Source organism: Apodemus sylvaticus, chromosome X, assembly GCF_947179515.1.
Source record: "Apodemus sylvaticus chromosome X, mApoSyl1.1, whole genome shotgun sequence".
Lineage (NCBI taxonomy): Eukaryota > Metazoa > Chordata > Mammalia > Rodentia > Muridae > Apodemus > Apodemus sylvaticus.
In genome coordinates this window covers 56,835,231-56,858,208 of record NC_067495.1, presented here as the reverse complement: position 1 = coordinate 56,858,208, position 22,978 = coordinate 56,835,231, and the positions used below count along the sequence as shown (strand labels likewise).

General features: G+C 42.5%; 1 protein-coding gene across 1 annotated transcript in view; it reads right to left on the bottom strand.

Moving 5' to 3' along the window:
- Nucleotides 1–17,648: 17,648 nt before the first annotated feature.
- The window catches only part of Msn (moesin), a 72,434-nt gene continuing 67,104 nt past the window's right edge, over nt 17,649–22,978 (bottom strand). The window contains exons 9-13 of the mRNA XM_052170440.1: nt 22,212–22,342; nt 21,825–21,985; nt 20,641–20,733; nt 20,055–20,279; nt 17,649–19,727 (exon numbers count right to left, since the gene is read on the bottom strand). Of these exons, the coding sequence (XP_052026400.1) occupies nt 19,563–19,727; nt 20,055–20,279; nt 20,641–20,733; nt 21,825–21,985; nt 22,212–22,342 (775 nt within the window). The 3' untranslated portion in view covers nt 17,649–19,562. The remainder of the gene's footprint in view (nt 19,728–20,054; nt 20,280–20,640; nt 20,734–21,824; nt 21,986–22,211; nt 22,343–22,978) is intronic.

Here is a 22,978-nt window from a genome sequence, read left to right as displayed (position 1 = left end):
ATGATCCCTGAAAAATAAAGTGGGTATGACCAAAACCACTATCCTAGTTCTTATAAAATCCAGCAAAGATGACCTGGCATCAAGCATACTTTGAACAAAAATATGAGACGTCAAATTTATGAGAGAAAAGCCTAAGGTCTGTGTGCTAGCTTCCCCTATATGGTGGATTGAACATAAAATGTCCCCTGTAGGTCCATATCTTTGAACTTGAGAGGATGATGATGCTGTGAAATGTGAATCCTTTGGACATGGGACCCAGCTTGTAGATACAGGGATATAGGTACTGGAATAGAGGATTAAAGTTGACTCCATTCTGGACTGTAATCTCTGATTCCTGGTAGGTTGAGATATAGCAAATCACTCTACAAGCCATGACCACTAGATGGCGCCCAAGCCCCCACATCCCCTCCATTGAGACTGTGATCCTAATATCCTTCCTCCTTTAAGTTGCTTCTTGTAAGACATTTGAATACAGTAATGAAAAAAGTAGCTGATGTGCCATATTTCCAGTTTGTCCATGTAGACTTGTGAAAGCAGATTTCCAGAGATAGCAGTACTTTAAGCGAATTCTGTTTACATCCATTTCATCAAAATACTTATGTTGTCTGGCAGAGTATGCAAATTACCTAGATAAATGGATTGTGGGCAATGGATTATGAGCACACAATATAGCCATATGTCTTTATACATTTTGCTCTGTACATATTTTATCAATATATTTCATTTTCTCATCACCATTACACCTATGTAGTTTTCATTTGTATACCTAAAATTGCACAATGCTTAATTTTGTACAGTAGCTTATAAAATCTTACATATTTTTCTTGTTTGTTATGTAAATTTAATATTGTTTTCTTCCATTTATTTTAATTACTCCACTTTTCCCCCATCATGTTCCTCCTCCCAGAATTTCCCAAGCCCCTTCCTGCCAACTCCTTCAATGTTTTAACTACTGTCATATCACTAGCCTCTTTTTATTTCTCTCTCTCTCTCTATCTCTCTGTCTCTCTATGTCTCTCTGTCTGCCTCTGTGTGTGTGTGAGTGTGTGTGTGTGTGTGTGTGTGCACGCGCGCGCATGCACATGTACACAAATATATAAATACAACCTGCTGGGTCCACTTTTCTTTGTGTGTATGTTTTCAAAGCTGTTCACTTATTTTGGACAACCAATTAGGGGACTCATTCCTGAGAAGGGCTAACACATTCCTAGCAATCATCAGTTGTTTATAGTTCCTTGTTCAGAGGTGGGACCCCATAAGATAGCTCCCCTTCAGTGTTAGCATATCTATTAATATGCCAATGTTCAGATCTGTTTGATGCAGCCATTTCTATGGTGAATTTCCTGATATTACAGCTTTTACAATCTTTCTGCCTTCTTCCATGGAGTTTCATGAACCATATATGCACAAACTATAATGTAAATGTACACACTGGGGCTGCAATTCCCATTATCCACTGATCTCTGCATTGTGTCCAGTTGCAGTTTTCTGTGATGGTCTCCATTGTCTGTAAAGAGAAACTTCTTTGATGAAGGGTGGTAGCTACACTATTTTGTAAGGATAAGATTTAGAATGGACTTAGGAACTATGCTAATCTAGCAAAGTGGTAGCAATAGATTCTCTTCTAATGTCCATGACCAGAAAGATGGCTAGTTTTCTAGTACAAGGATGGTGAACAGCACTGGGTTTCTAGTACAAGGATGGTGAACGGCACTAGGTTTCTAGTACAAGGATGGTGGATACCTGGGTTCTTTCCAGCATCTGGCAATTATAAATAGGGCTGCTATGAACATAGTAGAGCATGTATCCTAATTACATGGTGTATCCCTCAACAGAAGAGTAGATGCAAAAAATGTGGTACATCTACACAATGGAGTACTATTCAGCCATTAGAAACAATGAATTCATGAAATTCTTAGGCAAATGGATGGAGCTAGAGAATATCATACTAAGTGAGGTAACCCAGACTCAAAAGGTGAATCATGGTATGCACTCACTAATAAATGGATATTAGCCTGGAAAACTGGAATACCCAGGACATAACCCACACATCAAATGAGGTACAAGAAGAAAGGAGGGGTGGCCCCTGGTTCTGGAAAGACTCAGTGAAACAGTATTCAGCAAAACCAGAACTGGGAAGTGGGAAGGGGTGGGTGGGAGGGCAGGGGAAGAGAAGGGGGCTTACGGGAATTTCAGGGAGTCGGGGGGGGGGTTGAAAAGGGGAAATCATTTGAAATTTAAATAAATTATATCGAATAAAAAAATTTTAAAAAATGCTATTGGGATTTTTTCTGATGACTATGTTAAATCTGTATGTTGCTTTGGGTAGTATTGACATATGAACAATATAAAATTCCCCATTTCATGAAAAAAAAAAACCAAGGATAGTGAACAGCACTGGGTTTCTAGTACCAGGATGGTGAACAGCACTAGGTTTCTAGTACAAGGATGGTGAACATCACTGGGTTTCTAGTACCAGGATGGCGAACAGCACTAGGTTTCTAGTACCAGGATGGTGAACAGCACTAGGTTTCTATTACCAGGATGGTGAACAGCACTAGGTTTCTAGTACAAGGATGGTGAACAGCACTGGGTTTCTAGTAAAAGGATGGTGAACAGCACTGGGTTTCTAGTACAAGGATGGTGAACAGCAGTGGGTTTCTAGTACAAGGATGGTGAACAGCAGTGGGTTTCTAGTACAAGGATGGTGAACAGCAGTGGGTTTCTAGTACAAGGATGGTGAACAGCACTAGGTTTCTAGTACAAGGATGGTGAACATCACTGGGTTTCTAGTACCAGGATGGTGAACAGCACTAGGTTTCTAGTACCAGGATGGTGAACAGCACTAGGTTTCTAATACAAGGATGGCGAACAGCACTAGGTTTCTAGTACCAGGATGGTGAACAGCACTAGGTTTCTAGTTCCAGGATGGTGAACAGCACTAGGTTTCTAGTACCAGGATGGTGAACAGCACTAGGTTTCTAGTACCAGGATGGTGAACAGCACTAGGTTTCTAGTACCAGGATGGTGAACAGCACTAGGTTTCTATTACCAGGATGGTGAACAGCACTAGGTTTCAAGTACCAGGATGGTGAACAGCACTAGGTTTCCAGTACCAGGATGGTGAATAGCACTAGGTTTCAAGTTCCAGGATGGTGAATAGCACTAGCTTTCTAGTACCAGGATGGTGAACAGCACTAGGTTTCTAGTACCAGGATGGTGAACAGTACTAGGTTTCTAGTACCAGGATGGTGAACAGCACTAGGTTTCTAGTACAAGAATGGTGAACAGCACTGGGTTTCTAGTACCAGGATGGTGAACAGCACTAGATTTCTAGTACCAGGATGGTGAACAGCACTAGGTTTCTAGTACCAGGATGGTGAATAGCACTGGGTTTCTAGTACCAGGATGGCGAACAGCACTAGGTTTCTAGTACCAGGATGGTGAACAGCACTAGGTTTCTATTACCAGGATGGTGAACAGCACTAGGTTTCAAGTACCAGGATGGTGAACAGCACTAGGTTTCCAGTACCAGGATGGTGAATAGCACTAGGTTTCTAGTACCAGGATGGCGAACAGCACTAGGTTTCTAGTACAAGAATGGTGAACAGCACTGGGTTTCTAGTACCAGGATGGTGAACAGCACTAGGTTTCTAGTACCAGGATGGTGAACAGCACTAGGTTTCTAGTACCAGGATGGTGAACAGCACTAGGTTTCTAGTACAAGAATGGTGAACAGCACTGGGTTTCTAGTACCAGGATGGTGAACAGCACTAGATTTCTAGTACCAGGATGGTGAACAGCACTAGGTTTCTAGTACCAGGATGGTGAACAGCACTAGGTTTCTAGTACCAGGATGGCGAACAGCACTAGGTTTCTAGTAACAGGATGGCGAACAGCAGTAGGTTTCTAATACCAGGATGGTGAACAGCACTGGGTTTCTAGTACCAGGATGGTGAACAGCACTAGGTTTCTAGTACCAGGATGGTGAACAGCACTAGGTTTCTAGTACACGAATGGTGAACAGCACTGGGTTTCTAGTACCAGGATGGTGAACAGCACTAGGTTTCTAGTACCAGGATGGTGAACAGCACTAGGTTTCTAGTACAAGGATGGTGAACAGCACTAGGTTTCTAGTACCAGGATGGTGAACAGCACTAGGTTTCTAGTACCAGGATGGCGAACAGCACTAGGTTTCTAGTACCAGGATGGCGAGCAGCAGTAGGTTTCTAGTACCAGGATGGTGAACAGTACTAGGTTTCTAGTACCAGGATGGCGAACAGCACTAGGTTTCTAGTACCAGGATGGTGAACAGCACTAGGTTTCTAGTACCAGGATGGTGAACAGCACTAGGTTTCTATTACCAGGATGGTGAACAGCACTAGGTTTCAAGTACCAGGATGGTGAACAGCACTAGGTTTCCAGTACCAGGATGGTGAATAGCACTAGGTTTCAAGTTCCAGGATGGTGAATAGCACTAGCTTTCTAGTACCAGGATGGTGAACAGCACTAGGTTTCTAGTACCAGGATGGCGAACAGCACTAGGTTTCTAGTACAAGAATGGTGAACAGCACTGGGTTTCTAGTACCAGGATGGTGAACAGCACTAGGTTTCTAGTACCAGGATGGTGAACAGCACTAGGTTTCTAGTACCAGGATGGTGAACAGCACTAGGTTTCTAGTACAAGAATGGTGAACAGCACTGGGTTTCTAGTACCAGGATGGTGAACAGCACTAGGTTTCTAGTACCAGGATGGTGAACAGCACTGGGTTTCTAGTACCAGGATGGTGAACAGTACTAGGTTTCTAGTACCAGGATGGTGAACAGCACTAGGTTTCTAGTACAAGAATGGTGAACAGCACTGGGTTTCTAGTACCAGGATGGTGAACAGCACTAGATTTCTAGTACCAGGATGGCGAACAGCACTAGGTTTCAAGTTCCAGGATGGCAAACAGCACTAGGTTTCAAGTTCCAGGATGGTGAACAGCACTAGGTTTCAACTTCCAGGATGGTGAATAGCACTAGGTTTCTAGTATCAGGATGGTGAACAGCACTATGTTTCTAGTACCAGGATGGCGAACAGCAGTAGGTTTCTAGTACCAGGATGGTGAACAGCACTAGGTTTCTATTACCAGGATGGTGAACAGCACTAGGTGTCAAGTACCAGGATGGTGAACAGCACTAGGTTTCCAGTACCAGGGTGGTGAACAGCACTAGGTTTCAAGTTCCAGGATGGTGAATAGCACTAGCTTTCTAGTACCAGGATGGTGAACAGCACTAGGTTTCTAGTACAAGAATGGTGAACAGCACTGGGTTTATAGTACCAGGATGGTGAACAGCACTAGGTTTCAAGTTCCAGGCCGGTGAACAGTACTAGGTTTCTAGTACCAGGATGGTGAACAGCACTAGGTTTCTAGTACCAGGATGGCGAACAGCAGTAGGTTTCTAGTACCAGGATGGTGAACAGCACTAGGTTTCTAGTACCAGGATGGTGAATAGCACTAGGTTTCTAGTACCACGATGGTGAACAGCACTAGGTTTCTAGTACCAGGATGGCGAACAGCACTAGGTTTCTAGTACCAGGATGGCGAACAGCACTAGGTTTCAAGTTCCAGGATGGTGAACAGCACTAGGTTTCAACTTCCAGGATGGTGAATAGCACTAGGTTTCTAGTATCAGGATGGTGAACAGCACTATGTTTCTAGTACCAGGATGGCGAACAGCAGTAGGTTTCTAGTACCAGGATGGTGAACAGCACTAGGTTTCTATTACCAGGATGGTGAACAGCACTAGGTTTCAAGTACCAGGATGGTGAACAGCACTAGGTTTCCAGTACCAGGGTGGTGAACAGCACTAGGTTTCAAGTTCCAGGATGGTGAATAGCACTAGCTTTCTAGTACCAGGATGGTGAACAGCACTAGGTTTCTAGTACAAGAATGGTGAACAGCACTGGGTTTATAGTACCAGGATGGTGAACAGCACTAGGTTTCAAGTTCCAGGCCGGTGAACAGTACTAGGTTTCTAGTACCAGGATGGTGAACAGCACTAGGTTTCTAGTACCAGGATGGCGAACAGCAGTAGGTTTCTAGTACCAGGATGGTGAACAGCACTATGTTTCTAGTACCAGGATGGTGAATAGCACTAGGTTTCTAGTACCACGATGGTGAACAGCACTAGGTTTCTAGTACCAGGATGGCGAACAGCAGTAGGTTTTTAGTACCAGGATGGTGAACAGCACTAGGTTTCCAGTACCAGGATGGTGAACAGCACTAGGTTTCAAGTTCCAGGATGGTGAATAGCACTAGCTTTCTAGTACCAGGATGGTGAACAGCACTAGGTTTCTAGTACAAGAATGGTGAACAGCACTGGGTTTCTAGTACCAGGATGGTGAACAGCACTAGGTTTCTAGTACCAGGATGGTGAACAGCACTGGGTTTCTAGTACCAGGATGGTGAACAGCACTAGGTTTCTAGTACCAGGATGGTGAATAGCACTGGGTTTCTAGTACCAGGATGGTGAACAGCACTAGGTTTCTAGTACCAGGATGGCGAACAGCAGTAGGTTTCTAGTACCAGGATGGTGAACAGTACTAGGTTTCTAGTACCAGGATGGCGAACAGCACTAGGTTTCTAGTACCAGGATGGTGAACAGCACTAGGTTTCTATTACCAGGATGGTGAACAGCACTAGGTTTCAAGTACCAGGATGGTGAACAGCACTAGGTTTCCAGTACCAGGATGGTGAATAGCACTAGGTTTCAAGTTCCAGGATGGTGAATAGCACTAGCTTTCTAGTACCAGGATGGTGAACAGCACTAGGTTTCTAGTACCAGGATGGTGAACAGTACTAGGTTTCTAGTACCAGGATGGTGAACAGCACTAGGTTTCTAGTACAAGAATGGTGAACAGCACTGGGTTTCTAGTACCAGGATGGTGAACAGCACTAGATTTCTAGTACCAGGATGGTGAACAGCACTAGGTTTCTAGTACCAGGATGGTGAATAGCACTGGGTTTCTAGTACCAGGATGGCGAACAGCACTAGGTTTCTAGTACCAGGATGGTGAACAGCACTAGGTTTCTAGTACCAGGATGGTGAACAGCACTAGGTTTCAAGTACCAGGATGGTGAACAGCACTAGGTTTCCAGTACCAGGATGGTGAATAGCACTAGGTTTCAAGTTCCAGGATGGTGAATAGCACTAGCTTTCTAGTACCAGGATGGTGAACAGCACTAGGTTTCTAGTACCAGGATGGTGAACAGCACTAGGTTTCTAGTACAAGAATGGTGAACAGCACTGGGTTTCTAATACCAGGATGGTGAACAGCACTAGGTTTCTAGTACCAGGATGGTGAACAGCACTAGGTTTCTAGTACCAGGATGGTGAACAGCACTAGGTTTCTAGTACAAGAATGGTGAACAGCACTGGGTTTCTAGTACCAGGATGGTGAACAGCACTAGATTTCTAGTACCAGGATGGTGAACAGCACTAGGTTTCTAGTACCAGGATGGTGAACAGCACTAGGTTTCTAGTACCAGGATGGCGAACAGCACTAGGTTTCTAGTAACAGGATGGCGAACAGCAGTAGGTTTCTAATACCAGGATGGTGAACAGCACTGGGTTTCTAGTTCCAGGATGGTGAACAGCACTAGGTTTCTAGTACCAGGATGGTGAACAGCACTAGGTTTCTAGTACACGAATGGTGAACAGCACTGGGTTTCTAGTACCAGGATGGTGAACAGCACTAGGTTTCTAGTACCAGGATGGCGAACAGCACTAGGTTTCTAGTACCAGGATGGCGAACAGCAGTAGGTTTCTAGTACCAGGATGGTGAACAGTACTAGGTTTCTAGTACCAGGATGGCGAACAGCACTAGGTTTCTAGTACCAGGATGGTGAACAGCACTAGGTTTCTAGTACCAGGATGGTGAACAGCACTAGGTTTCTATTACCAGGATGGTGAACAGCACTAGGTTTCAAGTACCAGGATGGTGAACAGCACTAGGTTTCCAGTACCAGGATGGTGAATAGCACTAGGTTTCAAGTTCCAGGATGGTGAATAGCACTAGCTTTCTAGTACCAGGATGGTGAACAGCACTAGGTTTCTAGTACCAGGATGGCGAACAGCACTAGGTTTCTAGTACAAGAATGGTGAACAGCACTGGGTTTCTAGTACCAGGATGGTGAACAGCACTAGGTTTCTAGTACCAGGATGGTGAACAGCACTAGGTTTCTAGTACCAGGATGGTGAACAGCACTAGGTTTCTAGTACAAGAATGGTGAACAGCACTGGGTTTCTAGTACCAGGATGGTGAACAGCACTAGGTTTCTAGTACCAGGATGGTGAACAGCACTGGGTTTCTAGTACCAGGATGGTGAACAGTACTAGGTTTCTAGTACCAGGATGGTGAACAGCACTAGGTTTCTAGTACAAGAATGGTGAACAGCACTGGGTTTCTAGTACCAGGATGGTGAACAGCACTAGATTTCTAGTACCAGGATGGTGAACAGCACTAGGTTTCTAGTACCAGGATGGTGAACAGCACTAGGTTTCTAGTACCAGGATGGCGAACAGCAGTAGGTTTCTAGTACCAGGATGGTGAACAGCACTAGGTTTCTAGTACCAGGATGGTGAATAGCACTAGGTTTCTAGTACCACGATGGTGAACAGCACTAGGTTTCTAGTACCAGGATGGCGAACAGCACTAGGTTTCTAGTACCAGGATGGCGAACAGCACTAGGTTTCAAGTTCCAGGATGGTGAACAGCACTAGGTTTCAACTTCCAGGATGGTGAATAGCACTAGGTTTCTAGTATCAGGATGGTGAACAGCACTATGTTTCTAGTACCAGGATGGCGAACAGCAGTAGGTTTCTAGTACCAGGATGGTGAACAGCACTAGGTTTCTATTACCAGGATGGTGAACAGCACTAGGTGTCAAGTACCAGGATGGTGAACAGCACTAGGTTTCCAGTACCAGGGTGGTGAACAGCACTAGGTTTCAAGTTCCAGGATGGTGAATAGCACTAGCTTTCTAGTACCAGGATGGTGAACAGCACTAGGTTTCTAGTACAAGAATGGTGAACAGCACTGGGTTTATAGTACCAGGATGGTGAACAGCACTAGGTTTCAAGTTCCAGGCCGGTGAACAGTACTAGGTTTCTAGTACCAGGATGGTGAACAGCACTAGGTTTCTAGTACCAGGATGGCGAACAGCAGTAGGTTTCTAGTACCAGGATGGTGAACAGCACTAGGTTTCTAGTACCAGGATGGTGAATAGCACTAGGTTTCTAGTACCACGATGGTGAACAGCACTAGGTTTCTAGTACCAGGATGGCGAACAGCAGTAGGTTTCTAGTACCAGGATGGTGAACAGCACTAGGTTTCTAGTACCAGGATGATGAACAGCACTAGGTTTCTAGTACCACGATGGTGAACAGCACTAGGTTTCTAGTACCAGGATGGCGAACAGCACTAGGTTTCTAGTACCACGATGGTGAACAGCACTAGGTTTCAAGTTCCAGGACGGTGAACAGTACTAGGTTTCTAGAACCAGGATGGCGAACAGCACTAGGTTTCTAGTACCAGGATGGTGAACAGCACTAGGTTTCTATTACTAGCCGGTACCACCATGTGAGCATTACTTATTGCACCTGTTCGTCTGCCTTTCTATGCTGATCATTGTGCTTCATAGCTGTCACAGGTTCCCTCCCTTGGCAGTTTACACATATTTTTTTCTGAACCTATGAAAGCTACAGTGCAAGAAGGCTTTCGGGTTTTATCCAGCTCCAATTATCTGAATCCTGTGTCCTAAGTGGGCAGTGTCTTCAACAATAGGAGTTTACCTTCAAGCTCTGAGATCCAGGTAAGAGCAAAAGCCATAATCTGTATTGTTTGGGGTGTCTCTAGGACCGCTTAAACTGACTATTCTAAGAGAGATTTCTTGTGCATTATAGTGAAGTTCTTGTAAGTCTGTGGTTCTTATGGGGAGCACTGTTGGCCTTAGCTGCATAACTTGTGGATGTGTCTGTGTGTATAAATGTAGTGTATATGATTTTACATATTTTAGAAAATTCCTTGAGGCTTTATCAAGCAACTTTGCTGATATTTCTCCCTTCTTGATCTTCCATCTGTATTGACCTCCCTCCCCATTGCTCACAGTTTTTCCATTTCCCCCCTCCCTCCCCTTCCCCATGTATGTCCCTTCATCACTTCCTGCTTTCTGTGGCCATCCCAGGTTCTATACTCACATCTGGAGATCTGGGGATGAGAACCAGAGGTGAGAGAGAACATGCAGTATTTGTCTTTCTGGATCTATGTTATCTCAGTATATTCTTTACTAGGTCTGTCCATTTACCTGCACATTTCATGATTTCACTTTTCTTCTCAGCAGAATAGTATCTCATTGTGTGTATATACCACATTTTCACTATTTTTGAAGAATACCTGGACTGTTTTTACTACCTAGCTATTGTGAAGGGCAGAAATGAACAAGGTTGAGCAAGTATCTGTGGAGACGGATAACATCCTTTACATATGTTCCAAGGAGTCGTATTCGTGGGTCACATGGTACATTTATTTTTACTTTTATTTTCTCATTATCCATACTGATATGCAGATTGCATTACCAATTTGCAATCCCACTAACAGAAAATGAGGGTTCCTCTCTCCCTTAAACCACATCCACAATTGCTATCAGTTGTTTTGTTGATCTTAGCCATTCTGATTAGGATGAGATGAAATCTCAAAATTGTATTAATCTCCAGTTCACTAATTGCCAATCAAGAATGGTGAACAATTTTTAATGTGTTGCTTAACCATTTTTATTTCTTCTGTTTTGATGCCATTTTGTTTCCTCAATTCTTTGTTGTGTGAGTTCTCTGCATATTCGGGATATTAATTTTCTGTCAAAAGTATATCTGGCAATGATTTTCTTCCATTTTGTAGGATTCTTCTTAATACATTGTTTCCGTACCTGTATAGAAACTTTTCAGTTTTATGAGTTCCCACTTGTCAACTATTGGCCTTAATCCCTGATCAAATGGCGTCTTCTTCAAAAAGTCCTTTCCTACCCCTGAATTTTATAGGCTGCTGTCTGTGATCAAACAAAAGAACCGAAAAACTATGAATTTGTACTGTCATTTGTTACATAATTTATGAGTAGTCTTTGTTTCCATGTATGGTAACAAGTTGCTGCTAGACTGACATTCTTGAAACATGAAGCACTTCATATTTATTTTTACTTTTAAAGTAGTATAAAATAGTAGGCTTCACTATAGAACTTTCAAACAATAAATTTGTTCTAGTTGAATCTTCTTCCCTCTCATGATCTTCAACCCTCTGTCTGCCCCATCACCAGTCTCATGCCACCTGTAATCTTTTACCCATTCCATCTCAGTTCCTTTGCACATCTTTGTATTGTCTTTTCGTCTCCTTTCTAGTTTTGTAGGCCATACCAACAAAATTTATACACATTTATAGCACGCACAAACACACACACACACACACACACACACACACACACGGTCTTTATATGAGAGAGCATGCAGTTTTTTGTCTGGGTCTTGGTTACTTTGTTTAATACAGTACCTTCCTGATCCATTTATTGTCCAGAAAATTTCATAATTTCCTTTTGCTTTACCTTAGAATACAACCACATGCATATATGGATGCAATCATTTCTCTATGATAAGACATAGAATTCTTTGGACATACTCTTCAGGGGTTGTATAACTAGGCCATATGGTCGTTCTGTTGTTAATATTTGAAGAACACTTCATACTGACTTCCATAGTGGATATACTTGCTTGAAGTCCCACCAGTGATGACCAGGGCTTATTTCCCCTCATGTTCCTGCCTATATTTGTTGCCAGTTTTCTTGATAACAGCTAAATGGGGTGAGATAGTGTCCTGGTATCCTTTTGTCAACCCCAAACAAGCTACATACAGTTATCTGGAAAGTGGAACTTCAATTGAGGAAATGTCCTTGTCAGATTTCCTGTACTTACCCAAGTTGATAAATATGTCAAATGTTGTCCGCTCTGGTTATACTACTACTACTATTAATATTTCAGTATAGGTTTTTTTTTTTTTTTGGAAGTGCTTAAGTTTGAAGCCAAATCTTTGTACATGATAGGCAAGCAATTTTGTGTGTAAGTTTTATTATTGACATATATTTCCACTTCTCTTGGATATATACTCTGGAACTGCAAGGCTGTATTGTAACTACATTTAACTTTTGAAGGTCCCGGAAATAAAATCAAGGGTCTTATACATGCTATACTATATGCTATGGGAATTTTCTATCAGTATGACACAAATTTACCATTTATATTGCTTTTAAGGAACTTCCAACCCATTTTCTAAAGTAATGACATAATTCTGCATTAAAAAAATAGTATGCGGCGATATTTTTGTTATTTGTTGAGACAGGGTTTTACGATGTAGCCCTGACTGGTCTGGAACTTACCTTGATCCACATGGCTATGCATCTCTAGTGCTGGTACTAAAGGGAAGCACAATCACTGCTGGCTCAAGGATTTAGTCTCTCTGCGATATATTCAGCATTTATTATGATAGGAAGACTATAATTCTGTGAAAAGAGAGCTGGAGTTATGATGTGGCCATCAGGGTACCATAAGAAGGACTGAGACTTTTCATCACAACCACCTCAAATGCAGGAAAGTGCTTCTTCCTGATTTCAGGATGAATATAATGATATGATCACATGGTTATCTCAAGTAAAAGCAGATAGTAGGTGTGATGTAATAACAGGCAGAAATAAGAACAAATTCTAAGTGGATCTCTGGCCAGCAGCTTTATCAACATAGATGAATCCCTTCTCTCTCTAGGACTCCAATTATACAAGTTTTTAGTTACTCTCAACCCTAGAACAGTGGTTTTACAACAGTGGCTTGCTTTATAGTCCAAGTAGACTATAAAGGTATGACCCTCCTGCCTCAGCCTCCTGAGATTTCTGGGATGTGCCACTACAGCCAGCTTGGAATTTCAAATGTACCAATTGATTATGATACACTCTAAGAAATAAGGTACTAAATATTTTCCAACTTTCTCAGTGACAGACATCTTCATTTACAATGTTATTTGCATTCATCATAATAAAGTTTTATCTATACTTATAGTATACAACGACCCACACTAAAAATTATTGCTCTTTTCCACTCAAACTCTCCACCCTAAACCACATCTCCACTGAACCACATCTGCTCTAGAATATCATAAAATAGAATAATAACTGAATGGCAGCTACTGAGGAGTCCTTTACTTTTTGGTAGCAGGCAGTGGGGTGGCAAGCACTGCATATTCTTTAAGTGTTAATGAAAAAATATTGAGTGTTGATGGTTAGTGGGCAGCCTACTGTATTTGGTGGCCATGGATGCAGGACACTGTAGGTATATGGCTAAGTGCCCCCTAAATTGGTACCTTGTGGGAAGGACCTAGTTCCTCCCTGGAAACTACAGGGTAGTGATGAGTATGTCTCAAGCCTGAAGCCCTGAACCATGCCTTCAGGCTGTGAAGATGACAGACAGATCTTTCTGATAATCCTATTCAAGACTGCACACATGAACTAGAAATGAAAGATTTACACAGGAGTATGCCTTAAAGATAAAGGAATCATTAAAATCAGGCTTCCCCTTGAAATGACTTAAGTTTTCCCAGGAATGAGGATTTCATTGACTTCAGGTAATGTATATTTCAAATTCCTCAGAGAATTGCTTTGGTTGAGTAAGGCATCCAGATGCAGGAGTTTTTAAATTCTAGGGCACATCGGTTAACTTGCCCTCTCTGGTTCCCCATGCTTTGACTGTTTGCTGATGAAAAGCAGATGCAGGATCCTGCCCATCCCGACCCCACCCCCTCAGTTTTGTTTATGCATGGTCATTTCTCTTTCTAAAATGCAATGGAATCTCGTGTTGCAATTTCTAAAATTTATGACCGACATTTCTTTCTCTGTCACTGTTGCATCCCCGATTTACTATTCAAAATCTGAGTATCAAGTCATTGACAGTTGATTAAAGTGTGCTTATGGGCATGAGGACAGATGGAAGAATGACATCATGGCTCCCACTTTCCCATCTTCCAGATGGCACTTTCTAAGGAGAGATACCAGCATTCCCTCTTAGGCACAGCTCGTTTGCTCTCTGCTTGGAACCAGCTCTGTTTCCCTTAGATGTAGACAATGAGGCTGGCTTCCTTCGTTCACTTGGGGATGCTGAGGCATTTTCAGAATTTCTTGTTGAAATTAAAACTTCAAGCATTAACTACACTTCCTGCTTCAAAAATTTTAATTAGACACAGCAAGAGAGCAGCCTTCTGACTTAGAGTTCTGACCTATTTTTGCATGAAATGACTCATTGTTGGGATTGTATTGAACGTTGGATTTCTGCTCTGTGTTTATTACCCATGCTGGATTTGTCTTCTGACAGTTAATGCAAATGAGTCACATGCTCTAATACCGCTGCAGGGTTTTACCTGGATTACCAGGACTCTATCAATAATAAAATGTGTATATGCTGTACTTTTAAAATATAACGATGTTTAAAGCAAAAGAGAAGTACATCATATAGTCTCATTTATGTTTTCCCAGTTTTATACAACATAACGTCTGTGAGTTCACCTAAATGTATGTTTCATTAGTCCCTTTATTTATATATTCCTGAGTAACTTATCATTACTCAGATTTTGTTTATTCTCTTCATTTGAGATGTTTCCAGATGGACATTATTGTATATAATAATGCCATGGCATTTGGCAGATACAAACCGTCACTGGCTATCAACACAGTGTAGAAAATAACAGGCTTCACTGTGACATTTTCATGTATGTAGTTGGACTTTGTTCAAGCTCACCCTCCTTCCTTCCCCTTTGCCACTCATTAAAAAAAATCCTAAGTCATATCAAAGACTCATATGCAGTTGTAAGAAATAATAAAGAGGAGTGGGGATGGCTCAGTGTGCTAAGAGTCCTTTCTACTCTTGTGGAGAACCCAGGTTCCAGTCTCAGACCAACATGGCAGCTCACAGCCTTCTGTGACTTCAGTTTCAAGGGATCTTGACACTCATTTCTGCTCTCTAAGTGCACAGATATAAAAGTAGGCAAAACATTCATGTATAGAAAATAAAATTATCTTTTAAAAAAAAGAAATGACAGACACTAAGTATGCAGATATGTTACTAAGGTCCATCTGGTGGTGGCATCTTACAAGTTATCTCGAATCACTACCCAGATAATAACACTGAGACAGTTACGATAGAAAACACAACATACAGTATGTATTCCTCTGATAGCTGCACTTACTTCTCACACGAGCTCTGTTCTGCACACTTACTACTCTCTTCTTTTTTTTCTGCCTATTTATTTTGGTTTATTTCAAGAAAAGTCTGAAATGAGACAGAAACTCACTGTGTAACCAAGGCTGACCTCCAAGACTCTTATTACAGTGCCATAGCTCCATGGTCAGCACCTCTCCCTTATTACTTAACTATTGGAAACCATTAACCTAATCTTTATTTCTGTAACACTATCATTCCTAGAATGAAAAACTTTTAAAAACGTAAAACAGTATGAAATAGTACCTTGGAATACCACTAATGCAACTCTGATATGTTCCCTCACATTTGTAATAATTGTACCTGGGAGGTAGGGGCATAAATTTGACACCAGCCTGGTCAGGATAATCTGGGCTATGGTTTGAAAACCTGTCTCAAACAAACCAATGGACCAAAATAAACAAAAATCCTAACTGTGTTTATATTATCTACTTTGGGGGGGGGGGCAGTTTGCAGAGGTCACTCAAATTCCTTGGCTCCTGCTCCACCTTCAAAGCCAGTAGCACAGCATCTTTAATTAGTTTAGAGCTCCCTCTGCCTTTTTAGGGCACAAGAATGGTCTGGATATTATACCATTACCTCTAAACTATCTCAAAACCCTCAACCTAGCCACACTCAGGCACTGTTCCTATTTATATTGTTTCTTGAGCCCTAGAGGTTGAACCTGGGGACTCATGTATGCTAGATAAGCATTGTACCACTGAGCTACATCTTTAACCATCTTCTGGCCTTATTTTCCTGAATAGCACTTTTTGGTGAGCATACAAATTCTTTGTGGTATTTGTATTCATCAATAAACTTTGTTTTCATCCATTCCCTCCTCTTGTGCACCTCACCTGCTTTCCTTCCTTTCATCAAATAATTCCCCTGTAATCCCAGCACTCTGGGAGGCAGAGGCAGGCGGATCTGAGTTCGAAACCAGCCTGGTCTACAGAGTGAGTTCCAGGACAGCTAGGGGCTATACAGAGAAACACTGTCTCGGAAAAACAACAAAAGATAGTCAAGGATTTCCTAGAACTCATTCTGTAGCCCCGGACTGTTGAGTGTAAGATCTTTCTGCTTATGTCTACTGGGTAGCTTGGATTACAAGTCTGGGCCACCGGAACTAGTTCCTTTTTGTTTGGGGATGTTTTTATTTGTTTATTGGTTTTATATTTTGAGCTAGTATAAAGCAGACCAGACTGGCCCCAAACTCCAAACATAGTTAATACTTTGTCCCAAAAGCCAAAATTTTTATTTGAAAAATTAATCTCTAAAGGATTATATCTAGCAGAAACGTCAAAGGATTGTTCTGAGAATTTAAAGTATAATTGTAATAAACTAGTTTTCCTTCCAAATTTTTACTTCCCACAAAGGGAAAAAATGGGAATGTCAGGGCCAAAAAAATAGAAAGTTGTTATGTGGATCTCAATTTCCTTATCTGCAAACTGTAGACAACCTCATACTTTATATACGTTATAAACTTCAAAGTACCACATATACCATTGGCCTTCATTTCACACAGCATCCTCCACTGTCTTCTGTAACAGGACCCAAGATGGTTTCCCTATCTTTTATTGGCAGTGCACTAAAGGGTTGTAGGGAATAAAATAAGTCAGAAGTCTTTCAGACAAGGAGGCAGAACAGGAGCTGATCCTCCCAGGCCTACGCCAGAGACAAGGGGCCTCACTGTGCTTGATGGCATATGCATATGCTATCAGCACTGAGGAGGCAAAAGCAAGAGGATTTTCAAGTTAAGATCAACCTGGGTTACTCAGTTTCTAAGTCTGTATGCCAAAGAAGCCTAGGAGTATCTCCAGGTTAAGGCAAGTCCCATAGCTGCACCAAAATGCTGGCTCGTGAGCCTTACCCTTTAACAGTGGTTTTCAGCCTTCCAAATGCTGTGATCCTTTAATGCAGTTCCTCATGTTGAGGTGACCACCCCACCATAACATTATCTTCACTATTACTTCATAACTGTAATTTTGTTTCTGTGAAGAACCATAATATAAAGATATTTGGAGATAGAAGTTTGACAAATAGGTCGTGACCCACAGGTTGAGAAACACTGCTTTAACCCCTGCACCATTGCTCCAACCCACACCAGAAAACATGACAAGAAGAAAAAAAGCTAAAAAAAGGAATAGCTCAGTCCGCTTGATCGCTCCTGTAATCGTCTTTTGGTGGTGTTTAAAATCATCCCTTCCTATTCAAGCATGGGAAGTTATATTCCCTCTTCCACTAGAACTTAATCCAGGTAAACTAAAACCAAAGACAGGTAGCCTATAAATTATAGTGAAATATACAGAAAGACTGAGTCACAGTGAAGTCTTCCTAAATTTTATTGGCACTGAAATAGAACACAGATTGAGCATAAACCCCTCCAAAACAATTATTTAAAAAACAAAAATACACAAAAAACCTGAATATAAATCCTAACCTTCTCCCCAGCCTTTGTGGGGGGGTGGGTTATTGCCCTTAATGCAGCTAGATTGCCCCCACAATTCCAAGTTTGAATTTAGCCAATATAGGACAGCTCACCGAGTGTCAATATAATTCACAGCAATGCATATAGGATTCCCCAAGGTTAAGTAAAAGGAGCATGGGATGCGGGAGGCTCTGGGCTAGGGATACTGCATGGAGGGACAAGACAGCCTTTTGGGGACTGAACCCTGGGGAAAAGGCAAACAGGAACAATAAATCCAAATACTAAGTACATTTTAAATGGATTTTATGACCTATAGTGACAGGTAAGTCGCTAATACTGAAATCTTTTTACATAATGTTTTTGGCAAAATATTTTTAATATAGTATATTCTTCTCAGATGTGGGGTGAGGGTAGTAAAAAATAATGAAGCTAAAATGATCCTGACCCAAGACTAATATTTCTAATAGTGCATTAGCAAAAAAAGGTAGAAACCAATATTGTTAGATATCACTAGAATATATAATACTGGTAAGAGTTAAAAGAGCGCACATGTGACATAAAAAGAGGGAGCAGCTGCTCCAAAGTGGAGAAAAGGGTGTGGGGTGTGATGGGACAAGGCCAGAATACCCAGCAGCTTTCTGTATGTAACTCCAAGAGACAGCACAGCGAGTGATGAGACCTGGGTTAGAGATTTGTCAGAAGCAGGGCCCACTCACCACTTTGCACTGGGTAAGATGAGGAAGGGATTGCTGAGTGACTGAGAAACAAGGGCTACTCTTACTAATCATCTTGTGTATCCATGATGCAGGAATAGTGGTCCAATTAGCTCTGGGGGAAGTAGTTTAGAAGTCCTGGCAGGAAAAATACTTAAAGCCAGGTATCCAATGTTTCTTCCTTTATGGCAACAAGTTTAGGTGCAGCTGGCTAGGTTTGAGGGTACTCCTCCTCTCTGTCCTAGCTGGAAGGGATCTGGAGATTGGAGAGGGTTGGGACAGACTTAGAAAAGGAACCAAGAACCTGGACTATCATGGGCAGGAGTATCCCTAACCATAGACCTCATTCAAGAGAATAAAGGCTCCCATGATGCGCTGGGGCAGGGGTCTTTCTAGGTTGTTAGTGAATCTCTTGAATGAACTATTTCTTTTATCCCTTCATCCCTTCTTGATTAGAAACTAAGTCCCTAAACACAGAGACAAGGTCAACTGGGACTGAATTTGTAATAGGTCCAATATGGGAGGTAGAAGAAATATGAATGGCTAAACATCTCTTTTACTCTCCAATCATTACAAAGCCCAAATAACTGTAAAAGAGATAGGTATTATGAGGCCAAATCCTAGGTCAGCTGGCATACTAAATGATAAAGCCAAGTCCCTACTTCTGTCCCTAAACAACACAATACCCCAACTTTGCAAATCACAGGACTGGGAAAAACGGCAAAGGATGGGAACTAGCTGTTAACCTACTTCACACCTGAGTCCCAGAGGACAACAGTAAGTGTATATGGGGAAGGGGTGCTTGTCAAGCCAAAAGGAATGAGCCTCTGAGCTGGCAAAATGGTCCAATCTAGAGAAGTGGGTTGAAGGAGTGTGACAAAGAAGGAAAAGGAGATTCCACTGGCACCACAGTGGGCATTTGTTTGCCCAAGGATATGAGTGGGGAAACTAAGTTTGGTCCCATGGCTATACTGACTGTTTGGCAGGGCTCCAAGGCTTTTCTAGTTAGTGGCTCCAGCACAGTGTTAGTTAGGCAAAACTATAGGAGTGTGGGGACAAGGAAGAAGGAGGAGGGGTCCCTGAAGGCTGAAGGCCCACTACATGGACTCAAACTCATCAATGCGCTGTTTGGTATTGCCCTGTCGGATCTGGCGCAGGGTCTTGTATTTGTCTCGTCCCAGCCGCATGTTTTCAGCATGTATCATGTCATTGGCAGTCTTCTTGGACTCATCTCGGGCATTGGCCAGCTCTGAAGTAAGGGCCTGTGAGGATGCAAGATAAGTCAGGGGTCAATGGCTTCATCTCATTTTAATTCCACTTCTTTGAGCTGATTTTTCTTTTTTATTTTTTTCCCTCTTTCCTAGCCATCTAATCCATATGCATAAGAACGCATGTGAATATGCACCACATAAACACAGTATAGGACAAATTAATGGTGGTTATCTCTTCAGTGTAGATCAGAATACTATTCCAAATACTCAAGTAGTAATTTAGCTAACTAGATATTTTCTGAATATAAGAGTGGAGAGTAAGAGGCTAGTAACTTATTACACAGTCTTCCTTGACTGTTGTTGGCCCCGCCTGGTTACCTTAAGATGCTTCTGCACACGCTCATTCTTCTCTGCCTCAGTGGTACGTTCTTCCTCACTGCGGTCCTTGGCCATAGCATCAGCCCGCAGATCAGCACTGGCCTCTGCTCCGTTCTCATCCTGCTCATCCTGTTCATTCTCAGCAGGCTCTGCCACATGAGGTGTACTCATGGCAGTCTTCAGCTCAGCACGAGTCTTCTCCAAGTCTTCCTGTACCATCTGGGCCTGTCCAGTGACAGAGAGAAAAGGACTGGCAGTCAGATCAGGTATGTTGTGGCAACCCAATCATACCTAGAAAGACACATCTGGTAAGAGGTAGATATCAGTTAGGATAAATCGTTTGATTGGTTTGATCTTGAGTTTTTTAAATTGTAAAATGGAGGAGTGATTTTTATTAACTTCCCATGGGTAGTAGGGGAATCTAAAGTATCTGAGAATGCATTGAGCACCTCTTCCCATACTGCCTATAAAAATGGTTTGTGTCCAGAAACAATGGGGAGTGTAAATGTAAGAACTGTAAGACATTGGAGTATGCGCATACAGCATAGTATCCCCACAGGACTTTGCCCTGGGTCCTGTATCTTACCTTTTGCTGCCATTCCACGGCCTCACTTTCCTTCTTCTTTCGAGCCATTTCCAACTGGGAGATCCGTGCTGTCAGCTCTGCCATTTCTGAAGCCTATAGACAGATAAAGAGCCCGTGAGAGCTTGACCAGGTCCAGACGCCTGTAACTCCAGTTCCTCTGATGAACGGGTGGGAAACCAGGTGCTCCATTGCTTGTTGACCTAGTGACTTTTAACCAAATTACTCCACCCTTTACTCCTTCATAGGTCAGAGCTTCCCTCCTATACTCCAGGCCTCCTTAAGGCAGACAATTGGTCATCTCTGTCTCTCTTCTTTCCTTCTTCCCCTCTTAGTGTTGCCAAATACGCATGCAGTGGGGCTTCGGCAAAGGTTGGAAGTCACTGCTTGAGGTAGCAAACCCTTCACTGCTATCCTAGGGTTCCACCTAGATGGCTACCAGAATAAATAAATACTAATACCATAGGGAACCTCTACAATGTGGAAACGTTTCTGCACACCCTTATGCCTTGGGCAAATTTCTCATGACCTCTTTTTCCTGAGAGATATCAGCACAACCAATACTACAAGGGAAGGGACTATTTTAAGCCACAGATTCTTAACTTTCAAGTCATAGATCCCTAGCTTAATGCATGATTTCGGGGAGGGAATCTTTCCAATGGAAACAGAAATGTTTGGAAACCTTCATCAAACACAGCTGTGACCTTTGACAAGTCTCTAGGCCTCCATGATTGTCAGTTTGCTTATCTGGTCACATTATTCTGTATGCGTTTAATTCCATAAGGCTATGGAAGGAAGGGAGGAAGGAAAGAAGGAAGGAAGGAAGGAAGGAAGGAAGGAAGGAAGGAAGGAAGGAAGGAAGGAAGGAAGGAAGGAAGGAAGGAAGGCAAACAAACATAAGAAAACGAGGAAAGAGTTCCTTTCTTAGCTTACAGGTTGAGATCTATATGTTAAAAAAAAAAAAAATGGTAAATGAAAGCCAAGGCTTATGAAAAATAGTGAGCCACACCAGTGAGGCCTCAGCTTGCTTTTGAATGTACTATTAGAGACCTTTGGGATGCAAACAAACTAGAAAGACACATACATGCAGGCAAAGGGATTTAGAAACCTGTAAGCATGGGGGGGTGGGGATAGAGGCCAAGCAAGAAAAATGCATGTCCACAACCCAGCCCAGGAGTCAACTTTACCAGCTGTTCCTGGGTCTTCTTCTGGTCCCGAGAAGCCTGCAGCAGGGCCTCTTTGGCTTCTTCAGCTTCTTGACGCTCCTTGGCCAGTTTTTCAGCCTCACTCTGGGCACGCTTCCGTTCCTGCTCAAGTTCTAGGGCCCTGCGGGTCTGTTCTTCCAGTTCTGGTAGAAAAACAGGAAACTGATGAAGGGCTCAGAGATGAAGATGGCACACTAACTTGCTTCCTGGGAATTTTCCACTTCATGGTAGAGTAGGTAAGGGTTCTAAGGATTTTTCTTGACACACGGAAACTATGTTGTTCTGCAGCTCGGGGGGGGGGGGGGGAGATATACACCTTAGGGTGAGGTTCTGGGGAGACTCAACTTCCACAGCGAAGCCAGGCCTCACCTTGCTGAGCCTTCTTAGTCTGCTCCTCAATCTGCTTCAGCTTCTCCATCAGCTCTTCCTTCTCCCGTTCAATCTTCTCCTTCTCTTTTTCGGCCAGCTCACGCTTCTTCTTCTCATTTTCCAGTAGAGCACTAGAGAAGAGAAGGAGGGATGTAACAGGACAGCAAGGCTGCATGGAATCTTGAGGGGTTCCAGGGAATAAGTCTGTCAGGCCTCAGCCTCCCCCACAGTCTCATATAATCTAGTCATCACACCATAGTTCCACATAGGAATCCATGCTCAGCCCATTTACGTTGAATGCAAGAGGTCTAAGTGGGACTGCTAGGACTGCAAGTAACCAACAAGATGGCTTTGCTCTTGTTCTCCACCTTCCATATGGGACAAGATTTGCTAATTTTGCACACTGTCTTTGTAGCTTTATAGAGAGGTAAGTTTTGGTTTTGTGCTCCAAATATTAGCTAGGGCTAACCTTGTCTGCCTTCATCTCTAGCTCTAGGTTCCCTCTTCCCAGATTTTATTGCAGATCTAGAATAATTATTTGTTTTTTCTGGCCTCACTATCTATTCAAGGAAGTATCCTTTTGGTTTTAAAGACTTTACTCATTTTTATTTTATTTTAGTGTGTGTGTGTGTGTGTGTGTGGTTGTGTGTGTGTGTGTGTGCTTCCTATGCATATATAAGTGCATAACAGGTATGCAGTGTCCACGGCATCCAGAAGAAGGTGCCAAATTCCTTGGAAGTGGAGTTACAGATGGTTGAAATGTGCCA